This window comes from Sceloporus undulatus, chromosome 3, assembly GCF_019175285.1.
Source record: "Sceloporus undulatus isolate JIND9_A2432 ecotype Alabama chromosome 3, SceUnd_v1.1, whole genome shotgun sequence".
Classification (NCBI taxonomy): Eukaryota; Metazoa; Chordata; class Lepidosauria; order Squamata; family Phrynosomatidae; genus Sceloporus; species Sceloporus undulatus.
The window spans coordinates 96,792,970-96,809,527 of record NC_056524.1 but is presented as its reverse complement, the minus strand read 5'-3'; the positions used below and the strand labels follow the sequence as shown (position 1 = coordinate 96,809,527).

Below are 16,558 nucleotides of genomic sequence, written 5' to 3'. Positions count from 1 at the left end.
AGATAGATAGATAGATAGATAGATAGATAGATAGATAGATAGATAGATAGATAGATAGACAGACAGACAGACAGACAGACAGACAGACAGACAGATCATATTGCCAAGATCTCTCAGACACAGACACAGACACAGACACAGACACACACACACACACACACACACACACACAAATATATAGTAGAAGGCAAGAAGATGGCGAGGGCTGACTATTTAGTAATCCTTCCCTTCCTTGATGTTTCCAATCCTTGGCACAGGTCAGAAGGAAGGCTTGGGCCAGATCAGAGACAACAGACCCCCACCTTTCCAGGGATTATTTAGTGATGCCTCGGTGGGTCTTTTTCGGGGGGGGTGGTGGTCATGAAGAGACCTTGGCCCTCTCTGGCTGGCCTCTGAGGGGCGCCATCGCCACCCTTTGCAATCTCGGGAGACCCCCACTTCAGAGTAGAAGCCTCACCCAGCCCCCCGTCGTCCAGACCGAACCTTCCTCCCGAGAAAGGTTTTCAAAAGCACGCCGGGAAGGATTGATCTCCTTTTTACACAAAGGGCTTTTATTAATTGTTTCCTCTGTCTCGGTGGAGGTGCCAAGGCTGCTGGTGGGAGTCGCAGGCCATTAATTAAAAACAGCCTTCGGGATAAAGGGGGGCGGAGGGGGCAAACAGTGAGTAAGGCTGCCTCTGCACAAGTGAAATAATCCAATTTGACCCCACTTTAACTGCCTGGTGCCACAACAAACTACCATTCCCAGAATTCCATAGCCTTGACCCATGGCAGTTAAAGTGGGGTCAAACCCGATTATTTCACCGCCGTGGAGGCAGACAGAAAGAGAGGTTGTTCTGGCCTTTTGTTAAACCTTGGAGGCTGCAAAGCTATAGACTATCGGTTGTTGTTGTTGTTGTTGTTGTTGTTGTGTGCCTTCAAGTCATTCCCGACCCATGGCAAGCCTATGCTAGGGTTTTCTTGGCCCGTTTCTTCAGAGGTTGTTTGCTATGGCCATCCTCTGAGGCTGAGAGAGTGTGACTTGCCCAGGCTCATTCCGGGAGTAAATCGCGGAAGCCCACCTTGGGCGAATCACACTCTCTCAACCTCAATGGCAAACCAGTCTGGATAAATCTTGCCAAGAGAACCCCACGGAAGGGTGGCGTTAGGGTTTCCCGTAAAGTCACAATACACATCCACATCCACAGCCACACACACAGACACAAGGCCCGTGGAGGAAAATTATCAGGAGCTTGAGTTTTAGACTAGCTGTGTGTGTGTGTGTGTGTGTGCGTGAAGTGGAGAAGCAACTACCAAGAAAGAAAAAATCATTATTCCAAAGAAGCAGCCTCACAATAGAAAAGAGGTGGCGACATGATGGAGGTCCATTAATCAATGCTTCCCTTCCAGAGGCGAGGCTAGAAACCGCGACTGGAGAGAATTAATTCTTTTTCGTTCTGCCACGCTTTTAAATGGGGAGGAATCACGCCTTTGGAGGCATCCGATTGGACCAGATTCCCCTTTGGATCCTTCATCCTTTGAAGGAACAAACTTCCCGCTGAGATTTGGGATGTGGTCCTTTATTTCTCCCCCCACCAATCTCTTTCCCAACCAGACACACACACAAACACACGCACACACACAAATGGGAGGAAACCACCAGCCGATCTCTCTCTCTCTCTCTCTCTCTCTCTGGCGTTTGCGCTAATATGTGCAAATGAATGTAGTTGCACGGAGACCGCCCTTTGCGCCCAAGGACTCGAGTGGGAACTGCAGCTGCCGGCAACGGAATGCTAAGGCATCTTTACTTTATGAAGGGAAAAAAGAAACGCCGTGGATTTTTAAAGGGTTCCAAATCACTCATAAAAAAGAGCGCCAGGGAACGGTTCCACCCGGCAATAAGCCTCAGTGCGGTTAAGGCTTGTTTCAAATCAAAGAGGCTTTAGGACTGAGTCTTTTAATTTTAAGCCTCCCGATTTAGGGGATCCGGAAGCAATAAATCCGCCTAGATCGTTTCTGGGCGAATAAGAACAGGATCCACGCGTGTTTTTTCGGTGGGGGGGCATTCAGTCCTAACGCCAGGGAAATAGATCCCTGTCGGCTGCTTTGAAGTGGAGGAAAGAAACCAGACTGCTGCGTTCAAGCCTGGCAGCGCGTAGTTTAATAATAATAATAATAATAATAATAATAGCAGCAGCTGCGGCAACAACAATGAAAATAATAGTAGTGTACAGGCTTTTTTCTCTCTGGTAAAGGAGAGCTCTTCCTTCCTATCAACCATCCTCTGACAATCTCCCAGGTGTGGGTTTGTAGAAAATCGATGGGATCGATAGAAAGACAAGAGAGGCAGGCACATCTGGTGTTTCTCGTGTTTCTGGAGGCGACATCAAAGGGAGGGAGGAAGAGAGGGAGGAGGAGGAACAGAGTTCTGGGAGACACCTTCAAATCTAGCCCACGTTCATTTACTTCGGAGCAAGCCCCATCCAACTGCAGGGTCCTTCCCCTGAGTAGACCAAGATTAGATCACCATGATTAAAATGGACCCAAGTCCACCTCCATCAGAGGCCCAGCAAAGTTTCTTCCACAGCGACGCGTTTGTCGTTTTTAAGGGGCTACAGGAGTCTTCAGCTTTCTTTCTTTCTTTCTTTCTTTCTTTCTTTCTTTCTTTCTTTCTCTTTCTTTTTTGTTTTAATGTATTTTTTGTAGTTGCTGCAAACAGGCAAAGATCCTTCGGCATTTGACGGTATTAGGAAAGAGACCTCTTCCTCTCTCTCTCTCTTCCGGACAAGCCAAACTCACACTCCTTCGGAGAACCTGCCCCATTTCCCTTTAATATCAGGGGTTCGTGGCCTAGTGGTTTGAATGTCGGGCTCTGGAGAGCGGGGTTCAGTTTCCAGCTCAGTCACGAAACCTCTGGGGAGAGTCACACAGTCTCAGCCTCGGGGGCAGGCAAGGTCAAGCCTCCCCCGAACAAATCTTGCCAAGAAAAACCCAGGGCAGGTTCGCCTCAGGTGGCCCTAAGTCGGAAACGGCTTGAAGGCAGACAACAACAAACCACAAGGTTTCCTGAAACACACTCTCTCTCTCTCTCTCTCTCTCTCACACACACACACACTCTCTCTCTCTCTCTCTCTCTCTCTCACACACACACACACAGGGGAGAAAGTTTCCCTGACCTCCGTGGGGCCTCCCTGACCAAACTCACAGACGCTTTTTAGATCTTGGGGGAAGAAGGGAGTTGAAAAGAAAGCGAAGGGTCTGAAACAACACCTCAGTACCAACAACGACAACAACAATGAAGACACAAGCTTGACAATCCCAAACCAAACAGGGAAACGGTTCCACGCCTCCAACCCAAGGACTTCAATAAATAAATACAGTAAATAAATAATAAAACTTTTATTTATACCCTGCTTTTCTGTTGTAAAAACAATCAAAGTGGCGAACATATTTAAGCTCCTTGGCCCAGATTTACCTTTTCAGTGACCGCTCCGCTTTGCTCTCTTTTCTTCCTTGTCTCCCCCTTTTCCCGGCAGAGAGAGAGAGAGAGAGAGAGATCCAGGACGGGGGCCTTCCTTCCGAGCGGGTCTCCAGAGAGCCCCGCAAGTCTTCTTTTCCTCCTGAGTCCCCACCTGGGCTCCCTCTCCTACCGGCCCTGGCCTTTCCCTTTGGATCTAGCAAGCCAGGGAAGAGAAAGCAGAGAAAGAGAAAGGGAAAGAGATACCTGTTGGGGAAGAGAAGAAGAAGAGGAGGAGGAGGAGGAAGAGAAGGAGGGGATGCTGTTGAGGGGCTGGGGCTGGGAAGAGAGGAGGGGGAAGCATTTCATTGGGTTCCTGGCTCTCTCTGTGTGTCTGTCGGTGGGCTCTGGCTCCCGCAAAGCCAGGGGCGGCGGATGCCAACGCGTGATGAGACGCCGAGGAAGAAGCCAATTGCGGCGGGGACGGAGGCGGGGGAGCCGGGCCCTAATTGCCGGCGACAGCGCCCTCGGCAGCGGCGGAGGAGGAGGCGGAGGCGGCGGGGCTGGGCGGCCCGGGAGCCACGAATAAATAAATAGGGGGGATCTCCCATCCCAAGGCAGCCAGGCCAGACGGAGCCAGACTCCCAGGATCCCCCCATAAACACACACACAAACACACAGACACCCCGATCCAGTGTCGTCGGCGCAAGGAGGAGGAGGAGGAGGAGGAGGAGGAAAGGCTGCCAGATCGGGGGCGCGCCTGCGCGTGCACAGCCCCCACCTCCCACCCACGCGCCTTCGCCCCCCTTGCCTTGCCTTGCCTTGCCTTGCCTTTCCCCACTCGTGCCCGCCCGCCCGCCCCATCCCACTGAGCTTAATAGGACCTCCCGAGCGAGGGCAACATTTGGAAAAAGAGCCAGCCCGGGTGCGCCACGCCAAAGAGGCTCTCTTCGTGGTGGATCCAAAGAGAGAGACACGCAGAGAGACCCCCCTCCCGGGGTCTCTTCCCCCGCTTCTTCTTCTCCGCCATGGAAGAATTGACGGCGTTTGTCTCCAAATCCTTTGACCAGAAAGGCAAAGAGAGTAGCAGCGGAGGAGGCGGAGGAGGAGGTGGCGGTGGAGGAGGAGGAGGAGGTGGAGGACACAAGAAGGAGACCATCACCTACCGGGAAGTTTTGGAGAGCGGTCTGGCTCGCTCCCGGGAGCTGGGCCCCTCGGAGGCGGGCAGCCTGCAAGAACTGGCCGAGAGCGGGGCCCACTGCCCGGTCCACCTCTTCAAGGACCACGCCGGAGCCATCCCCGCCGAGGGCGACAAGGACGGCAAGCTCAAGGACGCCTTCGGCCACGCCGCCAGGAACACCGAAGGTAAGCCACAGCGCTCCCGGCTTCCTCCGATCTCTCAGCCCACTGCCCCCTAAACAGCTGGGGTTTCCTTTGACCCAAAGGAGGGAAGGCTGAGTTGACCTGGGAGCCCCGCCTGGGCTCGAACTCACCACTGAAAGATAACTGTTCACGTTAGAAGCTTCTCCTCTTTTTCTTCCCCTCCCCAGGACCCTTCCTGGAGCAGATGAGACAGAGCTCCCTTTGCTCACTTTTAAAAAAAAGATCCACGTTGCCCAAAGTAGGCGCTTTGGTGGACGTTTGTTGGGGCCGGAAAGCTCAAACTTCCCTTCTTTCCCCCGCTTCTCATTTTTTAAAGATCCCAAACAATAGGAGGGAAAAGAAACGGGTGGAACTAAAAGGACCAGGGGCGATCAGCCTCTGAAAATGGGTGCTTCCTGTTGCTTCATCCGGAGTAAGGAAGGGATCGAACCTCTGGATCAATGCTCTCTGCCCAGAGTGGCCTCCGTTTGGACTTGTCAAAGCCATTTGGGGAGATCCAGGGGCCTGAGAGGGAAAGCCTAAGTCCCAAAGTTTTGTCCGGAATCCCCTTTCCCCCAAAGGCAGTTCTTTCCTTCTAGTTCCTTTCTGGGATTTCTCTCCTTTTATTCCTCGCCTCGTTTTTCGATTGATGGCTTTTATTTTCCTCTGGTCACCGGAGGCACCAAAAACAAAGGGAGGAAGAACGGAAAGGAAAGTGCGAATAGGAGTCCCTTTCGACCATTTAGACCGGTTTCGTCTCTCTTGGGTTACCGGCGGGGGGTGGGGGTGGTTGTTCAATATAATGATCCTTTCCTTATATCTGAGAAATAAGGACCAGTGTGCCAATGCGCTCCTATAGAGATGCTTTCAAGAGTAATTGTAATTCCTCTGAAAGCTAACGATCCTCAAAACAATTCCACTGAAAGCGAATGATCGCGTTGTCACAGCAGTCTCTTCCCATCTTATTTGTTCTCTGAAATCTGGACGACACCCGAGAATGATCTCGATATTTGAGACGGCTATGAGGATGCCATCCCTTTGAAACCAAATCAACATTTAAAAATGGGGCCCCTGTAACTCAATAAAACCTTCTTGCTGTCTGATCCCAATTTCCCCAAGGTCCCGTTTTTGTTGTGCTTAGTGGCCCCTCGCCCGATCCTGGCGGTATTTTCCTTTCTGGATAAGCTCAGTTGAATCATTCTAATGCGAACAAATATATTTTAAATATACAAGGCCTTCTCTTTTATTTGGGGGAATCATTGAGTGCTGTTTCCTTTTTTTAATGGGTGCAATACAGTACTAATAATTCAGTCCCTGCTGCCGATTCCACTATTGTTATTTTAGGAAGCCGCACCTCGATTTAATAGGGCTTTTTTTAGTTATCGCTATCTCTGTAAGTTTGTAGAAAAGTGTATTTCATGCACTTAACGCTCCTCCGCTGAACGTGTGATTGTGGAAAATCGTAAGAATACCTTGTCAGAGAATCATTCTCTCACAGATTTTTCAAGTCATTGATTTTGGGCAAAACCTTGACTTCAGAAGGACAGTCTTCAAACTAAACGGCGCCCTCTTGTCCAAGTGATACAAGAAATACTATAGGCAAAAGACGGACAAACAACACGGGTATTTATCTGAAGAAATGTGAGGGAGGCAATTGTTTCAATGTTTGCAGAGGGAAGACATCCTGGTTTATAAATCCGTGCAAATCACTAGCAGATGAAAAATCCTTATTTCAGTCACAACAGTCCCTTAGATTCTTTGCCCTACAGGACTGTCTGCCACCCTAAAATTATTTTTGTGAGTAACGCAATATGTATTTCTTAATCGTAATTTTAAAAATCGCCAGACAGCTATCACAAGATCTCTCTCTCCGAGGTTTGGGCAGGGATTTTAAGTACCTCGCCTTTTCATTGTGTCTCCTAAGTGAGATCAAGTGCCCCGACCCTTAACCTTTATATTTTTTTCTTTTTCTTTTTCCTTGCTGGAAGGAAAGCCATATTGATTGAGAGACACATTGTTTTGCAAGCCTTGGTTGTGATCGTCCCAATCCCCGGCCTAAATATCTTTGCTCCCGAAATCCAAGACATTTCCTTCCAAGAAAGACCGTTTTGAGTCTGGCGGGTTCCGTTTAAGGAAATCTAAAAACCTCAAGGGCCACGACCCTCCACAGACTGTAGGAAGAAAATGAAACACACACCCCTCCAGAAAAATTAAAGCCGCTAGGGAAGGGGACCCTATTGGACTCTGTGCCCAGAAATGGGGTTTTGGGTGGGAGGGGAAGAGGATCCCATAAGGTGGGATTCACTCCTTGGCCTGGGGGGGCTTCGAGGGCAATTCCCCAAGGAAAAGGCCCCTCTCTTGGTTCCCAGACACTCTCCCCCCCCCCCATCCCTCTTCCTTCAGCCTTTCTGGAAGCATCTTTTCCCCTCCTCCAACGATTCCTGCAGCATGGCTCCCTCCCTTGCTTTTGGAAATGGAAAATCCCCCCCCCCAACCGAAAAAAACAAGCTACTAAGAGTCTAAGAGAGAAGACAGTCAGGCTTGGAAGAGGCAGCCGGGCATAGTGGTGAGAGCCCAGCTAGGCCACACTCCTGAATTCAAGGCTTTCTTAACCCGCTAGGGCTGCATCCTCACTGAGAAATAATTCTGGTTGACCCCGACTTTAACTGCCAGGGCTCCAGACTCTTCCCAGAATTCCATAGCCTTGAGCCCTGGCAGTTAAAGTGGGGTCAACCGGGGTTATTTCTCCAGTGCTGATGCAGCCCAGGTCTCGTCCCTTTGATCTGGGCCCTGTGCCTCCATGAAAGAATATTTCTAGGCGCCAGCATGTGGCTCTGCTGCCCCTGCCACCCTGGGAACCAAGACTGGAGTATAAACGAGCACCAACACTGACTAGGCATTTGTAACCAAGATTGTATGCATTACTAGCTGAATTTGTCCCTGAAACTAGCACCGACACTTATCAGACTAAACATTACTAGCCAATTCTCCACTGTAAACTAGTGCCAATACTCACTAGGTATTACTTGCTATTGCTATTACTGTTCTATAAACCAGTACCAGTACTTACTAGACATTAATGGTTAAAACTATACTGTACATTACTAGCCAATATTCTTGTATAAACTAGTACCAATACTTACTAGAGCTTAGTGGTCAAAACTATACTAAACATTAATAGCCAATATTCTGCTATAAACTAGTGCTAATACTTACTAGACATTACTTGATAATGATGTTCCATAACCTACACCAATACTCACAAGACATTAGTGGCCAAAACTATACTAAACATTACTAGTCAATACTCTACTATAAACTAGTACCAGCACTTACTACACACTACTTGCTAATACTATTCTATAAACGAACACCAATACTTAGTTGACAACTGTACTATACATTACGAGACAACAGTATACTAAAAACACACTACTAGACAATACTGGGCTACAAACTAGCACCAATACTTATTAGACATCAGTGGTCAATACTACACAATACATTAGCAGTCAATACTATACCACAGACTAGTAGCACCACTTAGTAGACATTAGCAGCCAATACTATAGCATACATTGCTAGCTAATACTGTACTATAACTAACACCCATACTTAATAGACATTAGTAGCCAACATTATACTATATAATATTAAATATTAGCAGTCAACACTATCCTATAAACTATGGTCAATATTATATATTAATAACTGCCTTTGCAATCCTTTGTGAGGATATATTAGTAACCAAAACTATGAGCCAAGGCTATACTACATAACTGCGTGCTACAATATACTTAGGTTTATCATAAAGCATGTATAAATAATAAAAAAAACCCCCCCCCCCCCTTTATAGTTTTAGTGAGTAGCCAAGAGATCGTTGGTATCTTTATTTCTCCCATCTGTAGGAAGGCTCTGCCAAAGGCTTTGCAACCCCCCAACCCCCTTATGGAGGCAGCTAGCTGGAACTGAGACGTTTCTCTCACGTTACTTCCCCGTTTCGTTGCCCTTCTTGGTTTGGGTAGCTCATCTGGGGGGGAATGCTAGGGGGGGGGGGGGGTGTTCCTTTTTTCCCCCTGGGCCCTGGGATAGAAGGTGAAGAGGGGGAGACAGAGAAGTCAGTTGCAAGGAGAGGCCCATGGTGACAAAGTTGACTAGAGAACTGTTGACTCAGAGGAAAAAAAAATCATGGTGCTGAACCAAAGCCACCTCCTCTTCTCTTGGAAAGCTTAGGACCCCAGGTTGCCTTGAGTCCCTTTGGAGGCCCTTTCCGACTGGGTGTCCAGGGTCTCACTTGCTTGCATTGCCTTCTTCCCGCAGGGATCTACGAGTGCAAAGAGAAACGGGACGAGGTGAAATCTGAGGACGAAGACGGACAGACCAAGCTGAAGCAGAGGCGAAGCCGCACCAACTTCACCCTGGAGCAACTCAACGAGTTGGAGAGACTTTTCGACGAGACGCACTATCCAGACGCCTTTATGCGGGAGGAACTGAGTCAAAGGCTGGGCTTGTCCGAAGCCAGGGTCCAGGTAAGGCCACAAAGACAGAGATCAACCCCGACTCCAGACGCACTGGAGCAATGATCCGGTTTGGCACCTAAAAGCGGTGCCAAACCGGATCATTGCTCCAGTATGGATGCAGCCTCCCCTTCCTGGCTCAGGCGAGGCTGCTTGGGGGCTTTGGGACTGGATTAACCCCAGCTCAGGGGAAAAACGTCTCTCCATTTGACTTGCATAACGAGGATATTGAATTCATAGGGCCCCATCTGCTCTTCCCTCCCCCCCCCCCCCCCACGTCTCTTTAAAATCAAAGATAATGTCTCCCAAATCCGGCCGACTATCTTGGGACAGTTGGCAGATTGATTTGGCCGAGGTTGAGGTGCCACTGGGAGACAGAGGATGCTTGCAGGGAAGGAGAGGTTTCTAAAATAGCTAAATAAGTAAGAAAATCGGTTGTTTGGTCCTGTTCCTAAGAGATCGGGTTAAGAAAAACGAATAAAACCTAGCCTGAAAGAGGAGGCTTTGAGGGCGAGCATCGATCCCTCCCCTGAAACAGATGGTTTGCAGAAAGAGGGAATTAATCAGATCAACCTGTGGAGCTTGACTTCAGGGTCAAAGACACGTGAAGAAGATCAAGCCCCGTTTGGAGGCGAATTGTGGTCGAGTTATTGCAAGAAAAGCCTTCTCCTTTTACTGAATCGGGTTTCTATTTCTCTGGTTTTTCTTGCGGACGGGGGAGAGGAGGTCTCCATGCTGAAAAGTAGCCTCCACACCCCTCCTAAGCGTTTCCTTCTTGTAATCCTACTTCGTTTCGGTGGGGTCCGTTTTCACGTTAGGCGTCCCGGTGTGGGTCTCTTTCTCTGTGGGTCTCTTCATCCCTTGGGGACTGCTAGATCTCGGTATTCAGAAAGCTTAGGGACAGCCCCCCCTTCCCATACAAACCTGCCATTGACATTAAAATTTAATTTAATTAAAATACCCGTTGCTTTGGAAGCTTTCACCCCCAAATAAATGGAAAAACCAGGACTTCCCAAAGAGTTTTCTTTAAAAATAATAATAAATATAATCCCAAGGAAGGGCAAGGCGGCGGCGGCGACTTGCTACACCTGGAAATAGAGGGAAAAGTTAAAATATTCAGAAGGCGAGCTGGAGGGGGGACTTGTACCGCTTTCCTTCCTTTCTGTCCGCACTGCCGAAGAAGGATCTAGTCGCCCGAGATCAATGAAGGAAAAAGATTAAACTTTGGCTGGAGGCGACACCAACTTTTGTGTCACTTTTCCAACTCGGCCAAGCTCTTGTCGTTTCTTTGCCAGAGCCTGGATGCAGCCTTTTTACATCTATATCTATATTTGCCTCTAGAGAGAGAGAGGAGACACACACAGTACATACTGTACATACATATACACCACACACAAAGAGAGAGGAGAGAGAAACAAATAATAAACCTTTTATTTCTATCCCACTTTTCTGTGATAAAACAATCAAAGCGACTAAAAATTATACTGTATATAGATATATATTATCTCTCTCTCTCTCTCTCTCTCTCTCTATATATATATATTATATATGAAAATAGTTATAGAGTTTCTATTAAACATAAATACATTGCATTCAATTCCGCACGCATTTCTTTCAGCCCCTTTTACACACCGTTGCGGGTAGTTGAATATTTCGAGTTGTAACAGGAAAAGGGCTTTGAAAGTATTCGCAGGCTTTGAAATGTTCCCTCCAGTGGCAATTCTAATAAGAAAAAATATTTTAATTCCTCCTTTCTGCAAAAATATTTTAAAAGTCTGCAAGAGAAAAGGGACTGGAGATAAGAAAATGCAAATTTTTGGATTTTTAATTAACGCAAATCGGGTTTGATCGGTTAAATAGAAGTCGGTTAGGGTTTTTATTTTAGGGGGGGGGAGTAAGGAAGGAGAGGGACCCCAAAGTCGTAGTAATTCCCTCCTAATCCGACTCCGCCGAGCCTGTCCCTTGTTGTTAAAGGCTCCCGTTTCAACGGAGTGTGGAAATGCGCCGTAAATAAATTGGCGCTCCTCCGGTAGCGACTCCTGATTAACCTTTTATTTTTAGTGTTGGAACCGGCAACTCATATCGCCCAGCTGTCAGGGTTATAATTGAAAGTTATGAGACCGCGGCGAGGAGCAGGCAGTAATTCAATTACGAGCAAATATCTCTGGGTTTTTTTCTTTATGGGCGCGGGGCTAAATTAAATGTCATTATTCACTGTCTCTAATGGAAATCAAAAGGAAATCAGATTATGTGCGTTGGCGAAAGGAATCGCGGAGTGATCCTTAATGAAGAAATAACTGTCTAAAACACTGTCCTGCGCTTTACTTAGCATATTCATGACTAGTTGGGATTGATCGCGAATCGCACCCGGATTGATTTATGGAGCCGCGCCGCGCCGGATAATTCATCATTTCGAGGCTTTTTCCTCCGTTTTTTCTTTCTCCTCGTCCTCTCCTGGCCTTTAAAGGGAAGGAGACTCAGCCCTTCTGGTTGTCTGGCCCCAAATCCCCTGCTAAAGCCTCTACTTTGCGCACTTGGCCCGCTTTTAACGTGGATTAGGTACGGGCGTCCACACACAACTGTATACTATTTAATCAGAGTAACAACAACATACACTGTAAGGGCAAAGTTTGTGTATCGTTCGTCCTAAATTGCCCTGTTGTACCCTGGAGTTTAATTTATCTTTCTCTCAGGAAATAGGACATAAAATTGCAGCCTCAACTCTATACTATTTTAATCCGGATTAATCTCAGGTTTGGGAAACTATTTAATCAGGGTGCCCATATGTCCTAACCGCAAAGGAAGACACCCTGGTACCCTTGACCTTAATTTATCTTTCTTCCAGGGAACAGGTCATAAATTCACAACCTCAACTATCTACTATTTTAATCCGGATTAATTAATTCGGTTTAATCCCAGGTTTGGGAAACTATTTAATCAGGGTGACCAGATGTCCTAAGAGCAAATGAGGACACCCTGGTACCCCTGAGTTTTATTTATCCTTCTCCCAGGGCATAGGGCATACATTTGCAACCTCAACTATCTACAATTTTAATCCGGATTAATTAATTCCAGGTTTGGTAAACTATTTAATCAAGGTGACCCGACGTCCTAACCGCAGAGGAGGACAAGGCATCGCCAAATGGAGGACCTTCTAGCAAAAAATTGTAGGACGTGACCAAAATAAAAGATAAAAACACTTCTAGAAATGTAAATCCATGCTTTATACTCCTGCTCCGAATGGAGGGCGTTTTGAAATTTCCTCCTGGACAGGAGGTTGAAATGGAGGACATGTCCTGGAAAAGGAGGACGTGTCTGGTCGCCCTGCATTTAATACCTCTGGTTTGTTATTAAGGTTATGAATAGGGCGGGAAATGTATTTAAAAACATAGGAGTGAAGGGCTTCAGCAACGAAGGATAACTGGCCATCCATTTTGTAGTGACCTTTCCTCCCCCCAAAGGAGTGGCAAAAGGGCATTTTTCTTCCAAGGAGACCTCTCCTTACTCTTCTCAGAAGAATCCAAGTGAATAAATTAGTGATTACTTTAGGTTATATCCTGCCCAGCTGCTGTAGAGACTCTGATCCGAATTAGCCCCAGGCGGGTCTGCCCTAATGATCCCAGAATTATTACTTTCCTTAAAAAAAGCCAGATCAGGAGTTCTAGTTTTCGGTGGAGGGCCCTCATTGCTGAAACGCCTCCCAATTCGTTATTCTAAGAGCAAACCAGAGGTATTAAACGAAGGGTGACCAAGCGTCCTCCTTTTCCAGGACATGTCCTACATCTCAACCTTCTGTCCAAGAGGAATTCATTTGGAACATGGCCGAGCAGCATGCATTTACATTTAGCATAGTGTTTTTAAGCCTTTAGTTTGGCATTTCTTCCATTTTTTCTTGGAGGTCCTCCATCTGGTCACCCTTATTAAATGGTTTGTCAAACCTGAGATTAATCCGGAGCAATTAATTCGGGTTAAAATAGTATATAGTTGAGGTTGCAGTGCCTTGTTCATTGAGAGAAAGATAAATTAAGCTCAAGGGTATCTGATTTAAAACCTATCACGGTTTTGTTTTGGGTTTTGTTGACAACATTTGTTCAGAGGAGGTTTGCCTTTGCCTTTCTCTGAGGCTGAGAGAGAGCGACTTCATTTGAACTTTGGTCCTGTTGGAGGAAAGAAACAACAACAATATTATAATAGCATCTATAGCTGGCAAAATAATATTTCTATATAATATTTCTATATCAAGTTTAAAGCGAGGGGCTGTTTTTGCTCCGGGTCAAACCCAAACCCAGTTAAAGCTGAAGTCTCTGGATGGAAATGGATTAAAGTTGTAAACTCTCTGCAAACCTTGGCTCTTAAGGGAGTGGATGGGGAGGAAAGAGAAGGCATTTTATTCATCTTTCCCAGGTCGAAGAAGTGATCCTCTGGTAGGAATCAAGCAGGGCGGGGATGGGGATGATGGGACAACTCCAACTCTCTCCCAGAACAATTTGCGGCTTGAGTGTTGGGACTCTGACTCTAGAGACCAGCTCTGCCAGGGAAACCCTTTGTACAAGTCACACTCTCTCAGCCTCAGAGGAAGGCAAAGGCATACCTCCTCTGAACAAGTCTTGCCAAGAAATATAGAGTTCGCCTTGTAGAAACAGCTCCCCCGTCCTCTTCTTAACTGTAATCCCCAGCATCCCCTGTTGAGGAACCGATCAGAGTTGTGTGTAACAGGGAGGGAGGAGGTGACCAACCAGTCCTCCAAAAGTTTGGGACTTCCACTCCCAGAAGCCCCAGTCATCTTGGACAACAGTCCATCGATTATTTGCCTTCTCTTCCCCTTGGGGGAATCTCAAAATGATTTCAGATTGTCGCAGTGTTGAGTCTATTTATCACCGAAGTGGTATTTATCGCCCTCTTTTAATTCACTCACAAAGAAACCTTAAGCAGCGACCCTAAGAAGCTTATTCGCAAGTGAGCATCAGTTACAGTACTTCCAACCAAACGTGCCTCCTTCCATCTAATGCATTAATGAATTAGAGTCAGGTTTCAAAAACCTTTCCTGTGACGTGTCCTTCCCCCTTCTTCGGGCTGCAGAAATAATCCGGTTTGACACCACTATCAACTGCCATGGCTCAGGGCTAGGGAATCCTGGGAACTGTGGTGGCCCCAGAGGTCTCTGACCGAGAAGGCTAAGTGTCTCATAAAACTACAGTTCCCAGAATTCCCTCGTATGGTGCCAGGGCAGTGAAAGCGGTGTCAAACTGGATTATTCCTGCAGTGTGTTTTGGACCAATGGTAAGGATCCACCTACAGATCATGCCTTGCGAGTAAGCCCCATTAAACTGTGTTCCGTAATAGTAATAATAGTAATAATAATTATGATGATGTTGGTGTTTAGAGTTCTTCTTTGGTATTATTATTTACCAACAACAGAAAATATACATAAATCCCATTGTAACTGTAAAATAACCATGCCTTTGGATTGAATTCTGGAGCAGATCATCTAGCAGTCGACATCTAAAAATGCCCCAGACCTTCCCAGAATCATATCAAGAAGTGTAAAAAAACCCCATTTACCAGAAATAATGTCTACATAGCCCCTAGGAGAGGACAGGGGAAACAATTTCATGGAAAGAATGGAAATTCAGTAACCTGGGGAAGAGACCCACCGTAAGAACTCTTTGGGACTTTAGGGGAGAAACTTAATCGATCCGTTTTGAGTTCTGGATTGATCCGATAAAGGTGTTTGGTGGGTTTTGGAAGAGGCTGGAATGGTTTGATGGTCGGGTTATGATTCTGGAGACCAGGGCTCCTGGGGTCGAATCCCGACTGGTCCATGGAAACCCACTGGGTGACCTTGGGCAAGTCACACTCTCTCAGCCTCAGAGGATGGCAAATGTCAAACCCCTTCTGGGGGAAAAACAACTTGCCAAGCAGCAAAGCCCTTAATAGGTTGGCCATCAGTGGGAAAGGACTGGAAGGCACCCATTAAATGTCCAGATGAAGCCAGACAGTGGAGGAAAGCCTTCTCTGGGGGTCTGGCTCAGCTTTTTGGGAAGGAAGTGACGTCAGAGGGAAGAGCCAATGGCCGGGCTTAATCCTCCGCTAATTGCCAAGGAGCAAATGCCCTCCTGGAGGCTGGCATCTGCCACAGCCTCCGTATGCCACCCGCCTGTGTGCCCCTGATTATTCGTATGAGATAACGCAAGCCGAGACCCTCATGGAAAAGTTTCTTTTTTTGCTCTACAGCTCCCAGAAGACCCTCCCCTTTGCCATGGGGATTTTGGGTAAAAAACAAACAAACCAAAGTCATGTTCCAAAGTGCCTATTTCTTTCCTAACTGGCTCATCTGTCATACTATAACATCCAAACTGTGGTACCTTTATGGGACCAATCAAAATGCACAATTACAATTTAAATTGGCCCAATAAAGGTAGCGTTGTTTGGATGTTATAGGGTTTGCTATATGGCCAATACGTCTATCCCTAGATATGTTTTTTGGCTCATTTCATGTTCCCGAGTACAAGAGTGGTCTCTGAGTATTGGGTTACTAGGACTCTAGGCGCCATGGAAACCCACTGGGTGACCTTGGGCGAGTCACACTTTCTCAGCCTCAAAGGATGTCGTCGTGGCAAACTTCCTCCAAAGAAACGTCCAAGGAAAACCCATGACAGGTTTCACTTTAGGCAGAAATCAGGCAAGCAACACAACACACTACTAGCAAACCAGAGCCGAATCAGAACTCAGCGTGTATATATATGTACATATGTCTTCAAGTCATTTGTTGACTTATGGAGGCCCCATGAATTTCATAGGGTTTTCTTAGGTGATGAATACTCAGAGGTGGTTTCGCCAGCTCCTTCCTCTGAAATATAGCCCACAGCACCAGGTATTCCTGGGTGGTCTCCCATCCAAATCCTAACCAAGGCTGACCCTGCTTAGCTTCCAAGATCAGATGCCTTTCGGGTTTTTTTGTTGTTGTGCATCATTTCAAGTCGTTCCCGACTTATGGCGACCCTAAGACGAATCCATCGTGGAGTTTTCTGGGCAAGGTTTCTTCAGAGGAGGGTGGTCGTTGCTTTCCTCTGAGGCTGAGAGGATGTGACTTGCCCAAGATCACCCAGTGGGTTTTCATGGCCGAGCTGTTTCGGGCTGAGTATTTACTGGGAACAGAGCAAAGCAACCACAAACCTCTTCTGAACAGTTCTTGCCAAGAAAACCCCACTATAGATCCGTCTTAGGGTCTCCATCATTAAAT

General features: G+C 47.0%; 1 protein-coding gene across 1 annotated transcript in view; it reads left to right on the top strand.

The window, feature by feature from the left end:
• The first annotated feature begins 4,339 nt into the window (after positions 1-4,339).
• The window catches only part of SHOX (short stature homeobox), a 28,407-nt gene continuing 16,188 nt past the window's right edge, over positions 4,340-16,558 (top strand). Inside the window, exons 1-2 of the mRNA XM_042461113.1 lie at positions 4,340-4,801; positions 9,119-9,327. Coding sequence (XP_042317047.1) covers positions 4,465-4,801; positions 9,119-9,327 — 546 coding nt within the window. The 5' untranslated portion in view covers positions 4,340-4,464. The remainder of the gene's footprint in view (positions 4,802-9,118; positions 9,328-16,558) is intronic.